General features: G+C 55.8%; 9 protein-coding genes across 9 annotated transcripts; 5 read left to right on the top strand and 4 right to left on the bottom strand.

Moving 5' to 3' along the window:
• Window positions 1-1,254: 1,254 nt before the first annotated feature.
• Window positions 1,255-5,837, bottom strand: LTHEOB_10742 (Xanthine dehydrogenase; the record flags this gene model as incomplete). Its single annotated transcript, XM_035507421.1, has 2 exons — window positions 1,255-1,838; window positions 1,940-5,837. The coding sequence occupies 2 exons, from the start codon at window positions 5,835-5,837 to the stop codon at window positions 1,255-1,257; spliced, it is 4,482 nt and encodes a 1,493-aa protein (XP_035367097.1).
• Window positions 5,838-6,440: 603 nt separating this feature from the next.
• On the top strand, window positions 6,441-7,745 carry LTHEOB_10741 (NADH:flavin oxidoreductase NADH oxidase; the record flags this gene model as incomplete). Its single annotated transcript, XM_035507420.1, has 2 exons — window positions 6,441-6,683; window positions 6,744-7,745. The coding sequence occupies 2 exons, from the start codon at window positions 6,441-6,443 to the stop codon at window positions 7,743-7,745; spliced, it is 1,245 nt and encodes a 414-aa protein (XP_035367096.1).
• A 618-nt stretch (window positions 7,746-8,363) lies between these two features.
• On the top strand, window positions 8,364-9,479 carry LTHEOB_10740 (Arp2 3 complex subunit protein; the record flags this gene model as incomplete). Its single annotated transcript, XM_035507419.1, has 4 exons — window positions 8,364-8,469; window positions 8,527-9,107; window positions 9,163-9,266; window positions 9,320-9,479. 4 exons carry the CDS (start codon window positions 8,364-8,366, stop codon window positions 9,477-9,479), a joined length of 951 nt encoding a protein of 316 aa, XP_035367095.1.
• A 627-nt stretch (window positions 9,480-10,106) lies between these two features.
• Window positions 10,107-11,633, top strand: LTHEOB_10739 (FAD binding domain containing protein; the record flags this gene model as incomplete). Its single annotated transcript, XM_035507417.1, has 3 exons — window positions 10,107-10,169; window positions 10,238-10,880; window positions 10,939-11,633. The coding sequence occupies 3 exons, from the start codon at window positions 10,107-10,109 to the stop codon at window positions 11,631-11,633; spliced, it is 1,401 nt and encodes a 466-aa protein (XP_035367094.1).
• A 1,932-nt stretch (window positions 11,634-13,565) lies between these two features.
• LTHEOB_10738 (Beta-lactamase) lies at window positions 13,566-15,470 on the bottom strand (the record flags this gene model as incomplete). The annotated part of the gene is made up of 3 exons (XM_035507416.1): window positions 13,566-14,644; window positions 14,691-14,843; window positions 14,894-15,470. 3 exons carry the CDS (start codon window positions 15,468-15,470, stop codon window positions 13,566-13,568), a joined length of 1,809 nt encoding a protein of 602 aa, XP_035367093.1.
• Window positions 15,471-16,648: 1,178 nt separating this feature from the next.
• On the top strand, window positions 16,649-18,295 carry LTHEOB_10737 (uncharacterized protein; the record flags this gene model as incomplete). Its single annotated transcript, XM_035507415.1, has 3 exons — window positions 16,649-17,242; window positions 17,299-18,019; window positions 18,165-18,295. The coding sequence occupies 3 exons, from the start codon at window positions 16,649-16,651 to the stop codon at window positions 18,293-18,295; spliced, it is 1,446 nt and encodes a 481-aa protein (XP_035367092.1).
• A 67-nt stretch (window positions 18,296-18,362) lies between these two features.
• LTHEOB_10736 (uncharacterized protein) lies at window positions 18,363-20,636 on the bottom strand (the record flags this gene model as incomplete). The annotated part of the gene is made up of 6 exons (XM_035507414.1): window positions 18,363-19,025; window positions 19,078-19,436; window positions 19,515-19,596; window positions 19,655-20,306; window positions 20,355-20,483; window positions 20,533-20,636. 6 exons carry the CDS (start codon window positions 20,634-20,636, stop codon window positions 18,363-18,365), a joined length of 1,989 nt encoding a protein of 662 aa, XP_035367091.1.
• Window positions 20,637-21,052: 416 nt separating this feature from the next.
• LTHEOB_10735 (uncharacterized protein) lies at window positions 21,053-21,910 on the bottom strand (the record flags this gene model as incomplete). The annotated part of the gene is made up of 1 exon (XM_035507413.1): window positions 21,053-21,910. One exon carries the CDS (start codon window positions 21,908-21,910, stop codon window positions 21,053-21,055), a length of 858 nt encoding a protein of 285 aa, XP_035367090.1.
• A 1,530-nt stretch (window positions 21,911-23,440) lies between these two features.
• LTHEOB_10734 (Zinc-type alcohol dehydrogenase-like protein) lies at window positions 23,441-24,552 on the top strand (the record flags this gene model as incomplete). The annotated part of the gene is made up of 2 exons (XM_035507412.1): window positions 23,441-23,957; window positions 24,023-24,552. 2 exons carry the CDS (start codon window positions 23,441-23,443, stop codon window positions 24,550-24,552), a joined length of 1,047 nt encoding a protein of 348 aa, XP_035367089.1.

The following is a 24,552-nucleotide window of genomic DNA, read 5'->3' as shown; positions in this document are numbered from 1 at the left end:
TGTGCCTTTGGCGTGCGGGATTGCGAAGGCGGGGTAACGACTCGCGCATATCTCAACGTAACAGCCGGAGTTATCCCTAACCGGAAGTCGTTTCCAATCACCTCCCAGCGCCGATTGCGCCCCATTTCCGCCCAGCCGCTCCGGATACCTTGACCACTTTCCAAGCCATACGTGCCGCAAAGGCAACAATCTTCGCAGATTGTCCGAAATTGCCGACCCGCAGGACCCTGAGCTACCCTATCTTCGGGTCACTTTCTCCCTTGGGCATTGGCACGCGGCTCTGCACCTTATCACTAACCTCTGAGAACCATGCAACCAACCCCCAATGGAGACAGACAATCACCTCTCCAGAGACGAGTCGACCCTGCGTCTCTGCAGAATTCGTTACGTGCAAACTCCAAGTCCATCGGTCACGGCCTGCTAATGTAGTAATGACGGTCTGTACTCGCTAATTCCACTACCAGACCCGCCATGAACTGGTATATTGCGCCTATAGCGAAGCATCTCTTTTCTTACTACGACCGCTCGAAGGGATCGGTATCTTGGCTTTGTTGGCCACGCCTGAGTTCCTCTTTGGCTTTGGAAGAGAGAGAAAAAAAAAGAGCACTGTCGCCATCGGAAAACAGTGTGCCATACTACAACTACCTTTGCTCATGTGGTTCCGCTCTCCGGTGGGAAAGAGGTCGAGAATTCTTCTTCATTTCGTGCATCCAATAGGTTTGACGCTCTGCCTATGATGCAATGAGTCAGTGTCGCGCCAACCACCAGCAGCGGCTCCACCACCACACCACCGCCAACAGCAGTAAGTCTGAATGCAATCCGGACAAAAACCCGAATTTCATTTTTAGAATGAAAAGGGGTGGGAAAAACAAGAATTTGGCCAAGAGAGTCTATTTTTCTTTCCAATTGTCTTACGTCTTCGTAATGCTTGACAGAGAGCTTTGACGCGGAATTCCAACACGCGAGTGTCGTGATGATTGCGACATCAAATGGCGAGCGGGTCCTGGAGACTAAAATACCTAGCTACCCACAACACCAAGGGAAACGCAATTCTGGCCTCTGATGTCGATTCAAATCAAGATTTCGTAATTGCCAAAACTAAGACCAAAGAACGCCGCACCGCGTTTCCCTCGTTCGCCAGAATTTTCACCTGCCGTCTCGACTCGTATCATCGTAGCACGTCCATCGACATGTCTGCTCCTAAAACCTTCCACGCGGCGGATAAGTAAAGAAGAAAGAAGGTATCGAGGCACTTCAAGCAACCGTCACAAAGAACGGCGTCTCTCCCTCCTTCTTCACCACCGCCGTCTTCTTCACAATCGAATCGCCGACCGCCAATCGCAACTTCTCCGCCGTCGCGGGGCTCTCCAAGCAAAATCTCTCTCCTCTGCCACCTTTCATTTTGTCCACCAACCCATTATCCCTCCTCGCCGCCTTCACCGCCTCTCTGAGCGCAAAGAACACCGTTGAGCCCAAGAAAAGCGGCGGCTCCCCAATCCCCTTACTACTCTGCACACTCCTCAAATGCTTCCATGTCAGTGGTTTGCCCTCGCCATCGACCCTCAGCATGGCCGCGTTGAAGACCTGCGGGATGTCCGAGAAGCCCGGGATCTTGTACGTGCCGGGGCCGCGGGTGGCGAGCTGGCCCTCTCGGGAGGTCCAGAGGGACTCCTCAATGGTGAAGAGACCGACGCCCTGTACGAAGGCGCCTTCGATCTGACCATAGTCGATGCCCGGGTTGATGCTTTGGCCGACGTCCATAAGGATGTCGGAACGAAGGGTAGTGTGATCGCCGGTGAGCAAGTCGAGTTCGACTTCCGAGCAGGCGACGCCTTGGGCTAAATTTTCGCAGGTGCGTTAGTATTTCGCTTTCCCATGGTATTCTTTCACCCTTGTTGAGATGGGAGAGGTAAGTCTACGAGAAGGAGGGAAAACTCACTGAAGTAGTAGTACATGTCCTTCACCTTCTTCACGTCGTACTCCCCCCACACGTATCCGATCCTAGGCATCTTCCAGAAGCCGTTGGCGGCCAAGTTGACGCGATCGATGTACGCCGCGTGCGCGATCGTCTTGAACTCCGCATCCTTGCCGTACTTGTCCCAGTAAGGCTTCAGCCGCTCGTTCAGCTGGTCGCACGCATTCTTGACAGCCATGCCATTGAGGTCGCTGCCACTTGATGCGGCTGTGGGCGACGCGTTGGCGATTTGGTAGCTTTGCGAGTCCGGGTTGAAGATGGCGTCGAGCGGCACGCCCAGTTCCTGCGCCGCCACCTGGCACATCTTCGTGTACAGGCCCTGGCCCATCTCCGTCCCGCCATGATGCAGCAGCACGCTGCCGTCGGCGTATATTTTAACGTACGCACCGGCCTGGTTGAGGTGCAGTGCTGTGGCGAAGCTCAGGCCAAACTTGGACGGGATCATGCTGATGCCCCGCTTCTTCCACTTATGCGTCCGGTTGAACTCACGGATGGCCGCCTTCCTAGCCTCGAAGTCCGCAGACTTCTTGAGCTGGTCGAGCATCGTCGGGATGTGCCAATCCACATCTATCTGCTGCAGGAAGGGCGTCCTGTCGCCAATCTGGTACAGGTTCTTAACGCGCAGGTCGTCGATGTCGAACCCAGTTTCTTCAGCGATGGCGTACATGATCTGCTCGGCGATGTACATGGCCTGCGGGCCGCCAAATCCGCGGAAGGCCGTGTTGCTGTGGATGTTGGTGCGGCACACGTGCCCTCGGATCCAAGCGTCGGGTATGTTGTAACAGTTCTCGATGTGTGTGCAGCAACGATCCATAACGGCGCCGGACATGTCCTGGGAGTATCCGGCATTGTCATAGACGTCAGCGTCGAAGGCCAGGAGCTTGCCGTCTCTTGACGTGCCAACCTTCCAGCGTGCCTGGATCGGATGTCTTTGCCCGGTCGTCATCATGTCTTCGTCGCGGTTGAGCATTATTCGTACAGGGCGGCCTTCTTTTCTCGCAGCAATGGCGCACAAACAGGCGATGGGTACGCTGCGGGATTCTTTTCCTCCAAACGCGCCTCCCATCCGCTTGACCCGAGCGTTGATCCTGTTGCTGGGAACGCCGAGTACCTGGCTGACGAATTCCTGCGTCTCGGTAGTGTTCTGGGTAGAGGTCCATACTTCCATGGAGCCATCTTCCTTGTGAGGAATAGCCAGAGCAGCATTGGTCTCCAGGTAGAAGTGCTCCTGCCCGCCCACTCTAGTAACACCGGTGAAGATTCGGTCGCATTTTGAAAACGCCTCATCCATCCTCCCCTCGATGGCAAGTCCCTTCTTCAGCTGCTTGCCGTGAGCGAAGTAGCTTTTAGCCTCGATGGCCTCGTCGATCGTAAGAATTGCCGGGAGGTCTTCATATACAATCTTGACGGCCCTCGCAGCCGCCTGGGCCTGCAGTGCTGTCTCTGCATAGACCATTCCGATGGTATGGCCATGAGAAAGAACTTCGCCGTCAGCGAAAAAGGTTTCGTCTTTCTTTACAGAGCCCCAGATATTGGCTTCTTTTGGAATACTGGTTTTGTCGATGTAACCCACCACTCCCGGCAGCGACAGCGCAGGTGTCCAGTCGACCTCGACTAACTTCGCGTGGGCTCTCGAAGACATCACCATTCCGCCAAACAGTTCTCTGTCTTGGCGCTCGATATCGTCAACATATTGGGCTTCGCCGGTGCACTGCTTCAAGGCTGAGAGATGCGGGATCTGCTTTCCAACGACTCGTTGCTCGTGCGGGTTGTAGTTGTCACGGGTACCAGATGATAATTCCCGGTGAATCTCTTGGATGAGGTCCTGGTCGACTTCTCCAAGACCCAACTCTGCGGCGACCTCGTGCCAGAAACGGAAGAAGAGCGACACGGCAAGAGCTCTGCGGTAATGCGCCATTCCTCCAGGGACGCTGTACGGGAGATTGAAATCTGCAGCCAAGGCATCCATTCCGGTCTCCAAAGTCGCCGATTCGAACCAAGTCTTCCCGAGTAATGCTTTCCTTGCGTTCTTTGCCTCAATCGTGGTAGGAGCCATGCCGCCGTAAGCAAGACAGATGTCTGTGACGACACCTGTGTCATCCAAGCGGACACGGTATGCGGAGGTGACAATGGCAATGTCATCGTCTTTTCTCTTTGCTTGTTTGTATGCTTTTGTAATCTCGCGCGCCCCGACTGCAGGCAGTGGAATGCGAACGTGAGTAATCACTGCGTCTGGAGGGAGAGTGGTGGTTCGGTAAGCGAGGAAGAACTTGGACATTGGAAGCGCAACGGGACCGCCATTTTTACTGCGGACCATGACGTGCGCACCAGCAGCAAGCAAAACGGGATTCCCATCTGAAATTGGCGATGCTGTGGCGATGTTTCCGGCTAGAGAGGCAACATTTCGAATCTGACGGCCGGCGAAGTATCGCAGCTGCTTGCGGAGAGCTTCCACGACCAAGCCGCGTTGACCGAGCTTGTCGTACACCGTTTTACAGACATGCTCCAACTCGCTGAGCGGCGTATTAGCTCCCAAGTTGATCTCAGTCATGGCATCCCACTCCGCCTCTGACTTCGGCAGCTTCGTCTCCTGGAGCTCCTCAATGTCTGACACGTAGACAGACACAGCAAAATCGGAACCCTTGAACCGAACCTCGACTTGGACCTCGCTGGCACCTCCGACAAGCTTAGCCGAAGGGTAGGCGTTCTTGAGCTCAATCAATTGCTCAAGAGTGGTAGGTCGGAACCAAATCTTCCTGTCATTTCCAAAGCACAACGGTCGCTTTTCGTGCTTCCAGAGAGCCGGCGGGAAGATGAGTTCGGTATCTGGTTGGTAAGGCTTGAAGGTGAATCGTGGAACACCCTTTCGGGATTCGGCCAAGGGTGCAGGAAGCTCTGTCTCGACCTTCGTTCCCTCTGGGCCATGCTCCCTGGATTTCAAGGGTTTCGCGTAGGCCGTGCCGCTCGCCAACAAGTCCGTCCCAGGCTGATCCGTGACCTTGGCAGTTGGGAGAGGTGCGTCCGGCTCAGTCAATGCTGAAGAAGCCGAGGTTGATTTCTCGCTGTCGGAGTCATTGCTGCTGCTTGACGATGGACTCTTATCCCTGCAGCAACCACCTGGTCTTCCGCACGAGCCCTTCGCTGAGGATCCGCAACCAGCTTTCGGGGACGCATCTGTAAGATCAATCTCAATGTCGTTGGATTTCGAGGACGCCTTCTCCGGAGCCAATCTGCCCTTCAGGTCCTCCGTAACGAACGTCTTGGCTGCCTGTAGGATTGGCTTGTAGCCTGTGCATCGACAGAGATTCCCGTCGAGATGTCCTTCTCTTTCGATGGTGTCCTCGGTCAGATCGAACTGTTTGGTTTCAGGATTATAAGCATTCCGCACTACGGCGTAGAGAGACATGACGATTCCCGGCGTGCAGAAGCCGCACTGCGAGCCATGTAGCTTCGCGATACGCTCCTGCAAAGGGTGGGGTTTGTCGACAGTGCCGAGGCCTTCGATGGTGATCAGGTGCTTTCCGTCAACACCGACAAGTGGAAACAGGCACGCGTTGACAGCGAGATACTCGATCTTCTTAGTCCTGGGGGAAACTTTGGGCGAACTGAGGACAACGGTACAGGCTCCACAGCCGCCCTCACCGCAGCCGAGCTTTGTGCCTTTGAGATCATGCTGGGCGCGGATGAAGTCGAGTAAAGTCCAATGAGGGTCTGGGCTGTCAAGTTCGACCTTGTTCCCATTGAGGTAGAATTTGAGGGTTGGGGTCGTGTATGTGGATTGGATCAGCGGCGTCAATGCCTCGGCAGCAGAGAGAGAAACAGCCGCATGCCGGGCCGCCTGAGGAGGCTTTGGCAACGCCATTGCACACTACGCCTCTCCAACTACGATGGTAGAGATGACGCTCTTATCAGCACTCGACATTCAAGAAATGGGGGAGCAGGGGACAAAAACTCACTTGACAGCTGCAACGGGACTCGATTGAGGCGGCAACGACGTGGAGCGGGCTTGACACAGAAATTGGCAATGCTGTGTTACCCCTCTCGCGATGCAGAGGATTGATGAGGTCGGGAGGAGGTGCGCGTGGCGGCGAGTCTGGTCTCTTACCTCCTCTTTCCGACGTTAACCTTGTGCAACGGGAGCGGATCAGCCGCAGCCGGACATCCCCAGACGCGACCATTCATCGTTTAGCATTATCGCTCAAGCGCTTACTGGTCGCTAAATCGCCAACCTCCCACTTTTCGCTCCCACTCTCTACCTACCCCAATTCCCACTCCTCAACCACCGTGCACCGTGCAGATCGCACCCAGGCGCCTGCGTAGTATTCGTATGCCCGTAAACTCTGTTACAAGAGCGAGTCAAAATGGCACAACTACTTCTGCTTTCCTCTCGTACTTTCGTTCTCCTGCTCTGCTTCTTCGACCCTGCGTAACCTATTCCGCCATTTGATCTGCAAGCAACTCAAAAATGCCCGCACCTATCACAGCCCCAGCCTTTGCGCCACTGAAGGACACGGCTCTGTTCAAGCCACTCCAGCTGGGCAAGCTTTCTTTGAGCCACCGCATGGTGCTGGCTCCCCTGACGCGCATGCGCGCGCAAAAGGAGAGCGATGGCGTTTTTGTGCCGCACGAGTTGAACGTCGAGTATTACAAGCAGCGTGCCAGCAAAGGTGGTCTGCTCCTGACTGAAGCCACCGATATCTGCCACTACGTGAGGATTACCGGCCCTCCACTTGTGCAGGCTTATCTGACTTGACTTCTCAATTTGCAGGCTGGCGGTTACCCCGGAGTACCCGGCGTCTTCACAGCCTCGCAGCTGGCCGGCTGGAAGAAGGTGACGGACGCAGTGCACGCGAAGGGTGGCTACATCTTCTGCCAACTCTGGCATACCGGACGCGCCTCGCCACCCTCGTTCCGCGCCGGTGCGCAACCCCCTAGCAGCAGCGACATTCCCATCTCCGGCAACGCGCTCGACGGTACTGCCTACGCCGACAACCCGCCGCGGCCGCTCACCGTCGACGAGATCCACGCGCTGACGGCTGAGTGGGCGGCGGCGGCGAAGCGTGCGGTTGAAGAGGCGGGCTTTGACGGCGTCGAAATTCACGGAGCGAACGGCTACTTGCTGGACCAGTTCCTGCACGACAACGTCAACCGACGCACCGACGCCTATGGTGGCAGTGTCGAGAACCGGTGCCGCTTCCCGCTCGAGGTTATCGCAGCCGTCGCGGCGGCCATTGGCGGCGAGCGCACGGGAATCCGCCTGTCGCCGTACAACTACTTCCAGGACACCAAGGACAGCAACCCTAACGCGCACTGGGCCTACCTCTGCAACAAGATCGCGCAGCTGCCGGAGAAGCCGGCGTACGTGCACATGGTCGAGCCGCGCTTCGACGAGGTGCTGGACGAGCAGGGCAAGCTGGACGCGCTGGCGGCCTACACGGCGCATGAAGAGAACGGGGTCGAGGCGGAGGCGACGGCGCCTGCGAAGAAGGTGCCCAACAGCCTCGTGCCGTTCCGTCGCATCCTGGCCAAGGGCGGGGTCCGCTTCCTGACGGCGGGTGGCTTCAACCGCGAGAATGCGGCGCCTGTGGTCGAGGCCGACGACGCTGACTGCGTTATCTTCGGTCGGTGGTTCATCGCCAATCCCGATCTGCCGCGCAGGTTGGAGGAGGGGCTGCCGCTGAACCAGTACGATCGCAGCACCTTTTACGGCGCGGATCCGCCCAAGAAGGGCTACGTGGATTATCCGTTCTTTGAGGAGGCGTCGGCATAGACGGGGGTAGCATGTGTGGATTTGGCTGCAGGCGACGAAAGAGTTGCCGCGCCGGCCCCGTTCGGTTAGAGATACATATCAATAGAGCATCATATGAAGACCAGTCAGGTATTTCGAAGTCAAGACGTACCCATTTCGTGTGATTCGAGAATCGTCTGGATGATGCAATCCTCACGTCTCGCTGCTTGAGACCTGCTGCTGCTATCATCAAGTCTTGGCAGGTGGGGCAGGCCGGCGATAGCAAGCGATGCGGGGCAAGAACGGGGATGCACGTCATCAGGGGTCAAGGGTGAATGCTGCGGGAGCTATGGCCACTGCCACTCTTCCTGCTTCCCCCCACTGTTGATAAAGCTGCCTGCCTTTTTCGTATCGGAATTCCGCCGTGCCACGATGGGGGCTTGTCAGCTGTCAGCAACTGAGTGCGGGTCAGCAACCTGCATGACGGTGCGATCCTGTTGGCCAATGCGTCTCTCAATCTACCCCGCTACGAATTGCTTGTGACCGGAGATTTTCTTGAACACTAATGTCAGCGTCAGCATTCTCGCCTTCTTTTCTCTTCAACTTTCGTTCCACTATCAGACTCCATTGAACCCTCTTTGACTCGTGAAAACTCCAACCATGGGCAAGAAGCGCGTGCTCGTTAGCTACGGCGTCGACATCGATGCAGTCGCCGGCTGGCTTGGTTCGTACGGCGGCGAGGACTCGACGAGCGACATCAGTCGCGGTAAGCAGCGGCGCATCCCTTTCGTAGTCTGTCATTCTGACGCCTCCCTTTTTCTAGGCATGTTCGCCGGCACGATCGGCATTCGGCGACTGCTCAAGCTCTTCGACAAGTACAAGATCAAGGCGACGTGGTTTATCCCGGGCCATTCACTTGAGACGTTTCCCGAAGAGTGCGCGGCGGTGCGCGATGCGGGCCACGAGATCGGCCTGCACGGCTACACGCACGAGAACCCCAAGGACATGACGTTCGAACAGCAGCGCGACGTGCTCGACAAGACGTGGCGCATGCTGACCGACTTCTGCGGCGGCAAGCCACCGCGCGGCAGCGTCGCACCGTGGTGGGAGGTCAGCCGCGAGGGCACCGAGTTGCTGCTGAGCTACGGCGTTGAGTACGACCACAGCATGAGCCACAGTGATTACCAGTGCTACTGGCTGCGCACCGAGGACTCGTGGACCAAGATCGACTACTCCAAGAAGGCCGAAGAGTGGATGAAACCATTGGTGCGTGGCAAGGAGACCGGACTCGTCGAGATCCCTGGTAGCTGGTATATCGATGATCTGCCACCCATGATGTTCATCAAGGGCGCACCGAACAGCCACGGTTGGGTCAGCCCGAAGGTGGTGGAGGAGCTGTGGATGGTGAGTAGCCTGCCAAGCATACTGAATAGGATTGCGTCTAATCTGGGGCCATCAGGATCACTTCGACTATTTCTACCGCGAGTACGATGAATTCGTCTTCCCAATGACGATCCATCCTGATGTCAGCGGCCGGCCGCACGTCCTTCTCATGCATGAAAGGTAAGACTGCCCGAACAACAGCAAGCATTTCTTCGGTTCTGACGATGCGACAGGATCATCGAGCATATCAATAAGCACGAAGGCGTGGAGTGGGTGACGATGGAGCAGATGTGCGATGATTTCAAGAGCAAGAACACGCCAGCTCCAGGTGCGATGATGCCAGCGCCAATTGAGGAGGTGATGAAAAAGTACGAAGCAAAGAAAGCAGCATAAGGCTCAAGATCTCATCTAATGAAGTATGTTACTACGGAAGCGGATTTGGTTCAGATGTTCTGATCCAGATGTCGTCATATGCAGCTCTCGGAGATCATTCTATAGCAATACCCAGCGTTTGTCATGCAAAATCAAATGTGCACTGAAATCAAAAATGAATGAGACTTGAAATTGGACCCAATCTGTAAGGTCACGACTTTGCCTTTTCCCCCGCGCCACGTCGAGTGTGCTGGGCGACGCGACTACCCAAGGTGGTGGCCGCATCCGACGGCCGATCGTCCCATCCATCTTACCCCACTCCTGCACTCTTGCGCAACCATGCTTCCCGAACCGCGCCACTCCTACGCCGCTGCAACCCGGCTAATGATACGAGGAAGCTGTGTGCACCCTTTGCATGTGCGGGCACGAAGCTTATTCCCGCAGTGCCACCACTGTTGCTTGCATCCACCCTTCAACCCGCAAGCATGCCATGTCAAGGCCGCGGAAGCTGCCTAAAGCATCCATTTCAGCTCGATAGTCCCTTGAACTTCAAGTGATACAACAAACTTTCTCCAGGCATTGTCCTTTGAACCGCTCCCCTCCTCCACGCTCTCGGTCATTACCGCGTGTTTTCTCTCTCTTCTCACCATGGCTCCCGGTCCGCCAACCGTTCAAGAGCCAATCGAGCGCGACGCCTCGTCTAAGCTCAAGGTAAGCTTTAACATCCGCTGCTTTTGCTTTGCCTGATCACGCCCCCCCTCCTAACACCAAACCCACAGATCATCGTCGTCGGCGCGGGCCTCGGCGGCCTGGGTGCGGCCATCGCCCTCCTGCTCGCCGGGCACACTGTGGTCGTGCTCGAGAGCGCCTCTCAGATCGGCGAGGTGGGCGCGGGCATCCAATGCCTGCCCAACTCGTCGCGCATCCTGACGGCGTGGGGCCTCGCGCCAGCGCTGTCCCGCCACTGCACCCAGCCACGCCGCTGCAACATGATCGGCTGGAAGGGCAACAAGCTCGCGTCCATGGACTTCCACGAGTACGAGGCCGGCCTTGGGACGCCGTTTTGGGACTTCCATCGCGCGAACCTGCACGCGTGTCTGTTGGAGAGGGCGGTCGAGTTGGGCGCCGAGTTGAGGGTGAATGCGCGCGTGGTGGATGTCGTGGTGGGTGGGGATGGGGAGGTGGCGACGTGCGTGTTGCAGGGAGGTGAGCGGTTGGAGGCGGATTTGGTGGTGGGCGCGGACGGTATCAACAGCAGGTGCCGTGAGATTTTGCTCGGTAGGGAGGATCCCCCGGTGCAGACGGGAGATCTAGCCTACCGCTTGCTGCTGAGCACCAAGGAGATGATGAAGGACCCAGAGTTGAGGGGCTTCGTGGAGGATCCGCAAGTGAATTATTGGATGGGGCCGGATGCGCATGCTGGTGAGTCTTCCAAATCACTTCTCTGTGTGGATAGAAGAATTCTGACGTATTGTAACAGTCAACTACGTTCTGAGAGGTGGTGAGCTCTTCAACATGGTGCTGCTTGTACCGGATGACATGCCGGCTGGGGCGACGACGCTGGAAGGAAATGTCGAAGAGATGCGCGCCCTGTACAAGGACTGGGACCCGCGCATTCCGAAACTGCTAGCCCTTTGCGAGAGCGTTTACAAGTGGCGACTGTGCATCCGTCCTACGCTCGAGCCCAGCTGGTCCGATCCGTCCGGCGCTTTCGTTCTCCTGGGTGATGCCGTTCATGCCACACTACCTTACTTGGCCAGTGGCGCCGGCATGAGCCTGGAGGATGCAAGCGTGCTTGGTCTGTGTCTATCGAAGATCAAGAACAAGAGCAAGGAGGAGAAGATGAGAGCGCTAAAAGTGTACGAGAAGTGCAGGAAGGACCGCACTGAGAGGGTTGTGCAGCGAGGAAACGTGCAGCAACACCTCTACCATATCCATGACGGAGAGGAGCAAAGAGAAAGAGATAGGCTTTTTGCAGCCTGGGACGAGTTTGAGGGAATGAAGAGAAGAGGGGAGAATCCGGATCCCAAGGCGTTAGGTCTCGTACAGGGTAGCGACCCATTTCCGTGGAGGTTCAGCGGAGTGGGCGATTGGTTATTGACATACGACTGCGTGAGTGATGTGGAGGCGCATTGGGGGAGGGATGAAGAAGTCGTACAGAGGGCGAATCTGTGAAAAGGTAGATAGAATTAGCCCTTAATCTGACCCAAAATGCCAAGTGTGGTTTACTTCGAAATACTGCTTTCCAATGACGCCTTCCTTGTTGATGATCTTCGGCCACCCCGGGGCATAAGGTCTATTTATTGTTTCTTTCTTTTCCCATCCTTCACATACCCTCGTCATCTCTACAACCTTCTCTCGTAGAGCGAACCACATTCTTCGTACACCCCCGCCGTCTGAGCTCAGTTTCAACTTACCAGATCATCCCACTCATCACATCTTTGCTTCGGCCCTGCGATCACGTACGCAGCAAATTCTCACCCAGCCTCAGGACTCTCCTCACTTTTCCCACGATGCCTGCTCCAGGCGTATCCGGCTTTGCAAATATGCTGAGCGAGCTCGAGCATGCGGTGGTGCAAAAGTTTCTTAACCCGGAAGAAGACCTCTCGGAGTTGGAGTGGTACGCCCTCCAGTGCATCATATCACGGCGCACGCAAGACGATAGCCTTCCCCCCATCGAAATGCTCAAGGCAGCCAAAAATCATTCGAAGCTATCTCCACTCGGTGGCCTGGACATGCCGGCTTGGTTCGAATGGCTTGCGGCTCATCCGCCCAAAAGATCCACTATCTCACCTTCAGAGACGTCAAATGTCGCAAACCAAAATGCCTTACAGCCGGCGGAACAGTACATTGAAACACTTGAGATATCTCCTTTGGTGAGACTTACTCTTTTGTGACTTGAGACCAAGAACTGACGAATTCCGTAGCTCATGCTAAAGAGAGAGAGATCTGAGACGCCCACCTCATCAACAGCCAACACAACCACCGGCAGAAGGTTGGGTTTTTCAACCAGTGCAAATCTCAAAAGGAAGGGAGAGTCGCCTGCGGCAGGACCGAGCAAGGCGGCGCGGCTGGATTCCCAACCTCCAGGGCCAGTTGAAGTCTCACCCCCAAAAGCAGGACCAGCAGAAGCCTCATCTCCGAAGGCAGGACCAGGAAACGATAAGCCTAAGCCTAAGCCCAGTGGAACTACCACCACAAAGCCTAAAAAGGCCACGGCACCTTCGAAGTCGGGAGCTAAGGGGGCGAAACAACAGAAGCCTACCACGAAGTCTTAAGCGTCCTAGACAGCTGCCCCATCATATGCCGCTACACCGGGCGCCTTCAACGTCTACAATTGCAAGCTTACCCTCGATTTCCTGGGGTTGCCTTAGAAAGTGGCAACTCACAAATTTTGCCGATAGCTTATGAAGAAGTCCAGGAAATCATTCGCAACAAGATTGGAGTGGCTCCAGACATTGAAGTAGTGAAGAGGTGTCGACCTGGCACTGACAAAACTCTTGGTCCGCTCGACATGATGGACTGGACTCTGTGGAGGTATGGCATCTGCTTGGACAAGCACATAATACGGTTGAAGGAGAGGGGGATGGAGTGAGAGGGTAGGAACTGGGGGTAGGGACTCTTGAGGGTACTTCTGTCCCTTGACGACCCCTATTGATCGGTTTTTCATTTCTATATTGAGCGTGGTACCTATTGACTCAAACAGGAGGCTTCAGCGGACAGTGAAGCATAAAATGGGGGCAGAGACGTAGTCGCTGGACTTCAGCTATCTTGATATAAAACTACTATGATATAGCTGGCTTGCACTTCAGAGGTCCTCGTCTTGGTGCTCACTCTTGCATCAGTGCGAAGCTTTCGAGAGGTTACCGAAGTGTTCTCAAAAGTCATTCAATCAAAGCTTCACTCATTACATAGTAACATTTTCAATGGAGCAAAACTTCTGATTGTCTATTCATTTCTGGGTTAGCAATAATAAGAGTCAATAATACATCTTTCTAATCGGAAAGTCAAAACACCCCATCTATACCCGACGACACTTCCCCCCAGCTGATAATAAGCCATTATAACGCGTGATCACTCATGACCCAACCAAAAAAAAAAAAAAACCTACACTCGCTCATACCTCATCCTCCAAGCCCGAAATTCGACCCATTCAGCCCTGCCCGTCTCTTCGTCGACCCCGATCACCACATCGTCCAGCATCCTATCAGCAATTTGCACAGAGTCCGCGGTGAACCACGTGATGCAGGCACTCTCCATGGGCCCGCCTAGGGTGGAGCTGGGCAGCGACTCGAACAGCGCTCGGAAGGCGACCTTGTTGCGGGTGCGCTGCCGCGCCGGGTACAAGCGGACGCTCAGGCTGCGGCCGTCGGCGGGCTTTGCCCTCGGCACGGGCGCGTCCTTCAGCACGTCGACGCCGTTGCTGGTCCACTGGACGACGCCGACGCCCGGGCGGTCCGGCTGCAGGGCCAGCGTGAGGGTGCTATTCCCGTCAGGAGCGACGAAGGTGCCGGCATAGTTGGCAGCGGCCTCCTCACGCGCGGCAGCCTCGAAGGCCGGGCCGTAGATGCGGCTGACGACGTCGCCGACGTAGTAGACGGGCACGGCCGGCGACGGGCTGGCGCCCAGCACGACGAAGCCCCACTGGCGGTCCGGGTCGAGGGCGATGAAGCTCTGGTACCGGCCGAGCGCGCCGCTCTTGGCGTAGATGTCGATGCGCGTCGTCGTGGTGTCGTTGGCCGTCAGCGGGATGCGGAACGACGAGATTTCCCAGGGCGCGCCGATGGCGGCGTTGTCGTCGGACGTGCGCGAGTGCGGCTTGAGCCATCGCCGCGTCTGGGCCGGGGAGAGGAGCGACGACTTGAGGATCGAGCGGCCGATGGCGGTAAGGTCGGAGAGACTGGAGTAGAAGCCGCCGGCCGGATCCTCGTCGCCAAGGCTGATGCCCCATTGGGCCGAGAGCTTGTTGCCAGGGATGACTGCGTGGGTTTCATCCTCTGGGGCGGTGATGGAGGTGGAATTGAGTTGAAGTGAATCAATCAGGTTGCGCTGGAAGGTTTCATGGAAAGCCTCGCCAGTGATGTTTTCGATGACGTGGCCGAGAAGACGGAAGCCTGCATTGGAGTAGACAGGAGACTCGAACGCGGGAAAGTAGGGGCCCAGCTTGTTCAGTCCATGAAAAAACTCTGGATTTGCTCAGTCAATGGTTTTGTGGCTATATGGGGCACATACCCTCGCGCGTGCAAAGAGTGAGCTCGGTCGCTCCCTGGACTGGAAGGGCACAAGGCGCAATGTCATCGGGCTGGATGGCTGATGAGTTCACTCCCAGGAGCGACTTTAGGAGAGGCACTTCTGTGAAGTTTGTCGCGTGGTCCGGCCAAGCATCTAGAACGAGGTCAGCAGGCGCCGAGGCCGCCTTGGATGGGGAATCTTACAGTCTCGCGCTATGCCGGCCATCTGAGAAGCGAGGGCACCGACAGTAATGTCCTCCCATCTGACCTTGCCCAACTCATCCTCATCATCATCGTCGGTGGAATCAGAAAGCTCGGGGATAAATTTCGTGATTGGCTGGTTCCAGTCAACGTCGCCGCGTTCAACCAGCAGCGTGTAGACTGTCAACAGCTTGGAGATGCTGCCAATTCTGTAAACAGTGTCGCTGTCGACCTTGCCTTCGGCTGTGGCGTTCTCCTGGCCAGGCACGGCATAGTGATAGTCGAACAGAGTGGCATCGGCAGAGAAAACACCGATGGAGAAGAAAGTGTCGTTTATAGTGATGTTGAGCGGAAGAACGGCCCCGGACGTCAGCGCCGCGTCAAGTTGGCTCGTTAGGCTTGCGTGGGCGGCGCTGAGGGCAGCGCTGGACTCGGGGTTGGTTGGCGGCGGGAACAGCTGGCCGGCGAGAGGGCAGTTTTGGGTGGTGGCTCCGGCCACGAATTGATCAGGGGCTGGGGGCCAAGCTGCGCTGACAATAGTACCGTAACCGGCTAGCGCGAAAAGACTGATTGGATGCATTGCTGCTGGATGTACCCGGCGAGATGGATGGTCTGCTTCAATGCGGCAGCAGCTGCTTATAAGACAATCTTACGGCCAAAGACTGTTGCAACTGGTGAACTCCGCCTCGTATGTACATGCATAGCAAACGGTCGCCTAGCGGTGTAACTGTAAGCGGAAGGATCGCTGCGCCATTGCGCGACCTTGGCAGCTCCGCCATGGTGCAGTGGCTTGGACTGTGGTGTCTGGCCTAGAACACGTGTAATTTTTACGAGGACCAGAGTGCAAAGCTTCCTTCAGCGGCGGCTGTAGGGCGGTGAGGTCGAGGGCATTGTTGGTGGCGTCATGGATCCGTACTGAAGGGGCTTAGTCAAACCCAAGAAGCTGCTCCCCGCACGCCTAAGCCCCATATCCAGATCCCGAAGGATCAAATGGCTACCAGAACCCACCAAGGAAATCATTCGCAAGCTCGAGTATGCCTCGCGCAATGGCTTCCAAGAGGGTAGGGGAGATTCTGTGGTTCAAATTGCCGCACGCATTAATTTACTTACGAAGTCGTGGCCCGCTCACACCATTGGTCGAATTAGATCATGCAATCAATCTTTTAGAGCACCACTCACGCTTTTTATGCACCTGTCGTTTTTCCCTGCGTGAGCGAAGCGGATCGTCACCGTTTGCGCCTAATTTTTAGGCATTTGCGAACGCAGTGTATGCTAGAGACTGTATGATATAAGGACTGTGTAACCATCATGCTTCTCTTCGCTCCCTTTGGTTCAGGGAGGGAGGGGTTGATGGTCTTCTGACCTCACGCACATCGTCAGAAACCCGGGCTGGGTCCTCTTCTTCGACGACTCTTCTTTTCTTTCCCAATCACTTCCTCATGTCCTCCCTTGCTTTCCAGAAAATGGCGCAAAAGACGTACATTCTTTGCTCCTGGTTAATGGGCCAGGGACCCTTCGGTGTATTGTGCCCATTTCGCCGCGGCATCGGGTACGCAACGCCGAAGTACCAGAGTCACGTCTTCCAAGGAAGAAAGAAGTGGATCCTGCGCCCACAAACATCCAAGGTACGAATGATGTGAGTCAAAAGTCGAAAAAGGCTCAGCATACATAATAAGAGCGAGAGCCTCAAGCATAAGAAATGGCAAGCTTCACGGGATCTATTCCGTTAATCACTTGGCTCTTCCTGCCTAAAACGACATGGCGTCGAACAACCCACGCAAGGCCGAAGAGGCAGCGTCATCATCGCCGCCGTCCATAGTGTCTCCCGCCGAGCCTGCTGAAGAGTACGAAGAAGAATCCAAAACCAGCACCCCACCCATTGCCGCCACCGCCGCACCATCACCACCACAGCCGTCGGAACTCGAATCTGCCCTCCGCAAGCTCGAGTCCAACACCAACCACAACTATTCCTATCCGCTCTGGCGCAAATGCCTCATCGTCTTCGTGACCTCGTGGGTGACGCTGGCCGCCACCTTCAGCTCGACCTCGCTCTTCTCGGCCGCCAACGAGGTGGCCAGCACCTTTGACGTGAGCACCGCCGACATCAACGTCGCCAACGCCGGCGTGCTCCTGGCCATGGGCTTCTCGACCTTCATCTGGGGCCCCATCGGGACCATCGTCGGGCGCAAGGTCTCGTACAACATGTGCATCGTCATGCTTTTCTTCTTCACCATCGGCACCGCCTTGGCGCCCAACTTCCAGACCTTTGTCGCCATGCGCGTGCTGTCCGGTCTGTCTGGCACCTACTTCCATGTCTCCGGCCAGGTCATCCTGGCCGAGTATTTCCCTCCTGTAAGCAAAAGTGACCTCCAGTACTACTTAAAAATCCGCTGACAACACCCCCTCAGGTCCAACGCGGCACAGCAACCGGCTTCTTCCTCGCGGGCACCGTCCTCGGCCCGCCCCTGGGCCCCCTCGTCGCAGGCATCATGGTGACGTACAAGTCCTGGCGCACCATCCTCTGGCTGCAAGCCGCCATGTGCGGCTCCGGGCTGATCCTCTCGCTCGCCGGCATCCCGTACAGCGCCACGCTCGACGCCCCGGGCTACGGCACCATGACGGTCGCGCAGATGCTCCGGGCCTTCGACCCTTCCAACGTGCTCTCGCTCTTCGCCCACCCAAACATCCTCTTCACCGACGTCGCCTGCGGCCTGCTGAGCTGGTCGCAGTACAGCCTGCTCTCGGCCCCGCGCCACATCATCGTCACCCGCTTCGGCCTGACGTCGCCGCTCGTCGCCGGCCTCTTCTACCTCTCGCCCGCCGCCGGCTTCCTGACCGGCACCATGATCGGCGGCCGCTTCTCCGACCACACGGTGCGCAAATGGATACGGCGGCGCGACGGCGTGCGCGTGCCGCAGGACCGTCTCAACGCCGGCATGGTCTCCTTCTTCTTCGTCGTGCCCGCTGCCAGCTTGATCTACGGTTGGTGCCTGCAGTTCGAAAAAGGCGGCTTGCCGTTGCCCATTGTCTTGGCTTTCTTCACCGCTGCCGGTTTGTTGGCGGCCTTTGCCAGCTTGAACACGTATTGCGCGGAAGTCATGCCGAGGCGGCGCATGAACGTGATCGCGAGTAAGTATTGCATTCAGTACTCCTTCTCGGCTGCGGCCAGCGGGACGAGCGTGCCCATGATTGATGCAGTCGGAGTTGGGTGGACGAACACAATTAGTAAGGACGTATTCTTTTCCATCAGGAGTGCTTGCTGACGAGTATACAGGTGCGGCCTTTGTGCTCACGGGTGGCCTTCTCACGCTTGTGACGGCCAAATATGGACTGCAAATGCAGAATTGGATGGAGAAACGACTGTGGAAGAAAACAAACGTACAGTCAGAAGTAGCTGGCTCGTGAGCGGACGCAGACATAATCCATGATTCTGTCCCCCTTAAAGGTGGGGGAGAGCCGACATTGTACCCCTTCAAGGACCGCCTCCCATCCAATCCTCACCTCGCAATTCGGGCCAATACAAGCTCTGCAGCCCTCCATCGTATATCGATGTATCGATAAACCTCAAGTCGATATCCGGCTGGGACAGGAACTCTTGCAACGACGGCTCTGCCAGCGCCATTCCCGCCGTCACCATTGAGCCCGGCGTATACTGGACTTCCTCGCCTTGGACTACACCGGCGGCTGCAGAGGATTGTGGCGCAGATGGGTTGACAGCATACGTTTCAGTACCGCGCGCCTCCTGCATGATCCGTCGCATAGCATCAATATGCCGGCAGAACTCCTTGGCTGCGAAGTTGCCGTTTTGCTCCAGCTGGCCAAGGAACTGCGCCGCCGTTTCGAAGTGATCCCCGTCGCTTTGTGCATCTTTGCTGTTCAGGAAACTCGAGATGGCTAGGATCGTAGCGGCCGAGAAAAGATACTGCGTGTCGAAGTAGCCGAAGGTGGCGAAGGCGCCGTCGATCCAAGATTCGGTGAGCAGACGATAGGAATGCCGCGCGCAGCGGATGCAGGCCTCTGCGAGAGCGAGGGCTGTTTCGGGGATTGGCGTTGGTGAGCTTGCCGGCGTCCGTAAAGATTCTCGATATGTGCGGAAAACGTGCAGGAGAATGGGTCGCGTTGCAAGAACGACAAACTTGGCGAATTAGATAACAGAGTAGACATAGACTTCCGGCAACGGGGCTTACCTGGTTGAAAGATAGGTGTAAGTATATAATGGGCTTTGACTTTGCTTGTAAAGACTCCTCCGTGTCGAGCTGCAGATGGCTCGGCAGCTCTTCGACCCAACTCCTCAAGTTTCGCAACGCCTGCTGGACCCTTTGGGAGAAGGCTCCGTGCTGCCCTTTTCTCTTGTATATCGAGGCAATGATATGCGTGGCCAGTCTGGCTAAGCGTATGCTTGCAATGATGTAATCCGGGTCGCCGAAATCCCTGGCCTGAGGACCTGTCAGTCCCTCACTGGATGGCAGGTCGACTTCAATGTCATCATCCAGGATAGACGCAGGTTGGCCGAGCTTCGAGGCCCACATTCGATCACAGATGTATGCTGTCCACCAAATACGATGACGGTGCTCTCGCGCACCTCTATCACTCAGCTGGTGTTCTGGCACACTTAAATGCAAACCCATGACAATGCTCAGACGCACTGCAGAGCTTGCCAAGTAGTATGCAGCATGGCGCCTGTTGACGGTCAGAGAATAGAACGACTGAAGCCAAAGAAGGTCAGCTGAAATAGGCACGGAGAAGCATTGGTACAGATCTTACAAGCAGAAGCAGTATCTCGATCGAATCGATCCTTGGGCGTTCGCCTACTACGCGTAGCATCCTGCTCGCACGGGCGAAGTAAACCAGGCCTGGGAAAAAGCCTTGGGCAGAGACGGTGCGAGTGGAGAAGACCTCTCCCAAGGCAAACATGGCCCAAAGCTTGCATTTGAAAAGCTCGTCGCAGCCTGTAGGATTGCGAATTGCCATTTCGAGGCCGTCAAGGAGAGCACTCTTGCGAACGGCATGGAAGCGTTGGCAGATGGTGTTGAGAGAAACCTTGACCAGGAAGCGAGCGCGCGGGGCAGTGGGCCACTGGCAGTCGATGTCGGTCAGAGCCATCAGCTCCTCATCAGTCACGTAGTGGGTTCTTGGAATGTGCCTGTGTGGCGTGTCGGAGAGGGCCTGGCGGAAGCGTGTTGCAAAGGCGGCGTCGGCTGCCTCGCCAATGTGGATGGGCATCTCGGACGTATTCATGGGAAAGAACCAGGCGCGGTCCTCGAGCAAAGGGTTGCGCACAGTCTCGTCGTTCTCAGAGGCATCGGCAGACTGTTCATTCTCGGGGGCAGTGGTTGGGTTGGGGGTGGGAAGGGTAGTGGAGGAGTGGCTTGACTCGCGCAGGCGCTCGTTCTCCTCCAGCAGCTCCTCGATGTAACTGGCGAGGGTTAAGACTGAGACGGCGAGACGTCCACGATGTGCTCACTTCTGGCTCACTCGCACTTGGCGGTCGCGGGCGGGGTAGACGCAATCATCAGGGCATTCGAGCTGTCTGCAGTTGGTGCACGGTTTGCCGCCCGAGCACTTGACCTTGCGTGCATGGCAGCGGCGGCATCTGCAGCAATCAGTCGGCTGGAGGCGTAGCAGATTGGGAAAGCACTCACGCGACTGGCTTCGTCCTCGGCTTGTTTGCCAGAATGCCGGCTCTGTACTTGTGCGACGCAGAGCCCGCTCGGAGCGCTTGTCGTCTGTCGCCGGCGTCGGACATGGTCACCGGCGCAGTGTCACTTAACCGGAGGGTCGCAGGGCGTGGTCAGAGATGTGGGAACGATGTGGTTCCTTCCGCCTGAAGAGCTTCGGCCTGGAGAATCGTCGGCGCCGCTGTCGGCGTCCTTTTCCTTTCCCCGACGCTGCGCTAGACCGAACATGGCATCTAAGGTCATGTCATCTGCGCATCAGTTCATTGCCTCCGTAATTGTTTCTCCTACAAAGCTCTCACATGTCTCGCTTCCTACCGCATTTACGCCTCCGAACAAGGATGAGTCACTATCAAACTTGATCCAGTATCTCATTAGTTCTCGTCGCTCGGAACAAGAAAAAAAATAAATCTACAAATTCGATTCACAAGGCCGATGCCATAATCCGATTTCTTCGGGTCTATATCACAATCCAAGCAAACAGCCCTCAAACCCCCGTCGCCTCCCAGAAGGCTCCCAATCTCTTCCACATCTCAACCGGATTGCTGTACATTGGAAAATGCCCACAAAGCGGCACCTCAGCCAACTCCACCTGCCCTGTTTTCTCCAGTTTTGGTAGGTACGTCAACCCCTTGTTGCGCTCGCCATACATGAACATCTTCGGGCAGCACAGACCCAGAAACCAGCCCATCAGGTCTTCGTCGTCCGAAAAACGAACCATGGACTCGAAGATACCGCGCACGGCGCCGGCCCGCACCTTTTGTGGCACACCGGCCGCATGAAGTGCGGACGAGAAAGCGGGAGATCGCCGCCCGCGCTCGACGAAGAGGGATAGAAAAGTCGCCGCGTCGGCGTGGTCGTGCGTGACGATTTGACGCGAGAGAAAGCAGTCTTCGGGCGCGAGGTTGCCTTCGATAGAGCAGAAAGAGAGGACCGAGACGTTTGTCGAGGAGGCCTGCGAGGCAAGAACGAGGCCGGTGAGCCCGCCCATCGAGTGACCGACCAGGTGGAAGCGTGGTATGCTGAAGTGCTGGAGGACGGCCACCGCAGTTTGGACGAGGAAAGGAATGTTGATCGCAGAGAGGTCGGAGCAGTACGTCGACCCGCAGCCGGGCGCGTCATAGGCGATGAATGGCCGGTCGACAAAGGAGGGGTGGTATGCAAGGTCGACGTAGTCTTCTTTCGTAGAACCGAAGCCGTGGAGGAAGAGGATAGGTGCGAGACGCGTGCTGGTAGAACGCCGGACAGTAGAGAGTTGGACTTTAACGCCGTCGATGACGAGATCCAGCTTTTCGTAGATGAGCTCCGAGTCGTCGGCCACGCTGACCGTTTCAGACACTGCCATTTTCGGTTGTGAGGAAAGACGACTTGTATTTCCACGTTGACGTAGGTATGAAAAATGCAACAAAGGGGCACGTGGTTGTCGTATATCTGAAGCGAAAGCTGTGAAGACTACGGCATATAAGGAAACATAAATGCTGTCGTAGGATTGGTAAGCCACGACTAGCAGCCGCGCTTGTTTGCTCCCTTCTCGGCGTCTTTGTGTGTTCGCCGATGGCGTTAGTCATCCAAATCCAGATATACCAGTCAAAGAACTTAATCAACTAGACTTTCATCTTTGAGTCTTCCGTGAGTTTCCGTCAAAAGTAGTGACAACACCGCTGACCCGAACCAAGCCATTGACAGAGGGTCTTCGACGTAGCTTCCGTCGTAGCTAATCTTCAACTGTTCCGTGTATCTTCCAACAAGCAACCATTGTCACCTCTGTTTGGCTCTTCGCTATCAAGCTGATACTACCAGGCGATACATCTTTGGACAAGATATCTCACGGAGGAGAGGTAGCCAACTACACAAGCAGCCTAGAGCAATGTTTCCTCTTCACATCCCTTAACCTCGATGTATACACTTGAATTATGAGTGTCCCAACATCTGATGATTAGAGCGGCTTCTGCATGAAAGCAATCGTTCATGATAATCGTTCTGAGACCACAAGTTAAGAGTTCTGAGCATTTTAATTACTTCGAGATGCACTTGGCAATCATTTAAGAAACTATACTTGTTTCACAGTTGTTAATAGCTCAACATAAAGATCTCGGGGTTCCACACATACAACTGTCGGGTCGCAGGAAACTGTGAGATGAAACGATTAAATCCATCATGCTTGAAGCCCGGGGGTGCAGTAGATGATAGATAAGCCGCCGTCCGTGATGATCACATGCACCGATATCAACGTCCACTAGCATGAGATACGCAATGACCTCCGTTGATGCACTAAATGTATGTAGATTCATCAGCATTGCTAGACGCTAAAGTCACTACTGATGAACAATCAATAAAGCAAAGAATACTAATCACAATTTTTTTTTTTATAAAAAAAAAGGCAACAGAGCACTTTGTTGGAGACTTTGCTCGTCAGTTGGAGAACTAGGGGTTGCTTTGTAAGACATTTGGAGAAGGAAATCGGCGCTAAACGTTGTGATTGGCTCGAAAATTGGAGGTATCCTCTCCACCCTAATTCTTTCAAACCTCTTGGTCTTTCGTTAGGAAAGACGTGGCAACCACTAGGGCTCTGATACTTTCCCTAGGCTATGCCGTTTAGAAGGTAGTTCCGAGCTAGCATAAGCATACTGACGTAGCCACCAGCTCGTAGTGTAGATTCCCCTTTCACGAGCTCCGTATGAGACTCAGCGCATCAACACCGGATTTTGTAATGATAGATTAGCAATCACAGAATCCGTCTGGTTCTTGGTAAGATAGAATTTTGTCTGATGCTGAAGTATAAAGCCTACCTCTATCCAACGATAGATTGCAACAGATCGTCACTGCGTTTAACCCACAAGCCACTGAGCATCAATACTCCCTCAACCACCTCGAGATGCCTTCACAGCAAGTTTTCCGCTTAACCGGCAACCGCGAGTCCTACCACGAGCTCCAAACCTTCCAGGAGGACATCCCCACCATCAGTAACCGCGAAGTCCTAATCCGCGTTCGCGCCGTCGCGCTCAACTACCGTGACCTCGCCATCTCCAAGTCCACATACCCCTTCCCGGTCAAGGAAAAGGTCGTCCCGTGCTCGGATGCGGTGGGCGAGGTTGTCGAGGTTGGCAGCGCCGTCTCCAGGAATATCGCCAAAGGCGACACCATCGTGGGCACCTTCGATCCGACCAACCTCTATGGCCCCCAGCGCGACTGGAACAACGGCCAGGGTGGTCCCGTCGATGGAGTGCTGAGGCAGTACATCGTCCTCCCCGCTGAAGCGGTGGTCAAGGTACCAAAGGACTCCTCGCTGAGCCACGCTCAATGGGCGAGTTTAGTGTGCACAGGCGTCACGGCGTGGAACTCGCTGTACGGTAACATTCCCCTGAAGCCTGGTCAGACAGTTTTGTTCCAAGGTGAGTCGTCTCCACTCATATTGTCTTCTTTTGAGAAGAAGGGATGTTGCTGACCCCGAGATTAGGCACAGGTGGCGTTTCCATCACAGGCCTCATTCTCGCCAAAGCCGCGGGCGCCACGACAATCATCACCTCCTCCTCGGACGAGAAGCTCAAGTATGTGCAGGCCAAATACGGCGCCGACCACGTCATCAACTACAAGAAGACGCCCAACTGGGCCGTCGAGGCGCAGCGCATCACTGGCGGACACGGCGTCGACTTCATCCTCGAGAACGGGGGCGCCGGCACCATCAAGCAGAGCATCGAAGCCATCGCCATGGGTGGCATCATCTCCGTCATTGGCTTTCTGGCCAGCATCCCGCAGTCCGAGATGCCAGACGTCGCTCTGCTGGCTCTGGGTAAGAGTGCGGTCGTGAGAGGAATCATTATCGGTTCTACGCAGATGCTGGAGGATGTGGTCAGGTTCGTGGGTGCGAGGCGCCTTAATGTTCCGGTGGAGAAGACGTTCGGTTTTACGAGAGATGAGGTTGTGAAGGCGTACGAATACTTGGAGAGCGGCCAGCACATCGGCAAGGTGTGCATCAATGTCGACTGA

The sequence above is a fragment of the Lasiodiplodia theobromae genome (genome assembly GCF_012971845.1).
Source record: "Lasiodiplodia theobromae strain AM2As chromosome Unknown scaffold_41, whole genome shotgun sequence".
In the NCBI taxonomy this organism is placed as follows: domain Eukaryota; kingdom Fungi; phylum Ascomycota; class Dothideomycetes; order Botryosphaeriales; family Botryosphaeriaceae; genus Lasiodiplodia; species Lasiodiplodia theobromae.
Note: the sequence above shows the minus strand (reverse complement) of the source record. Positions and strands in the feature narration are given on the sequence as shown.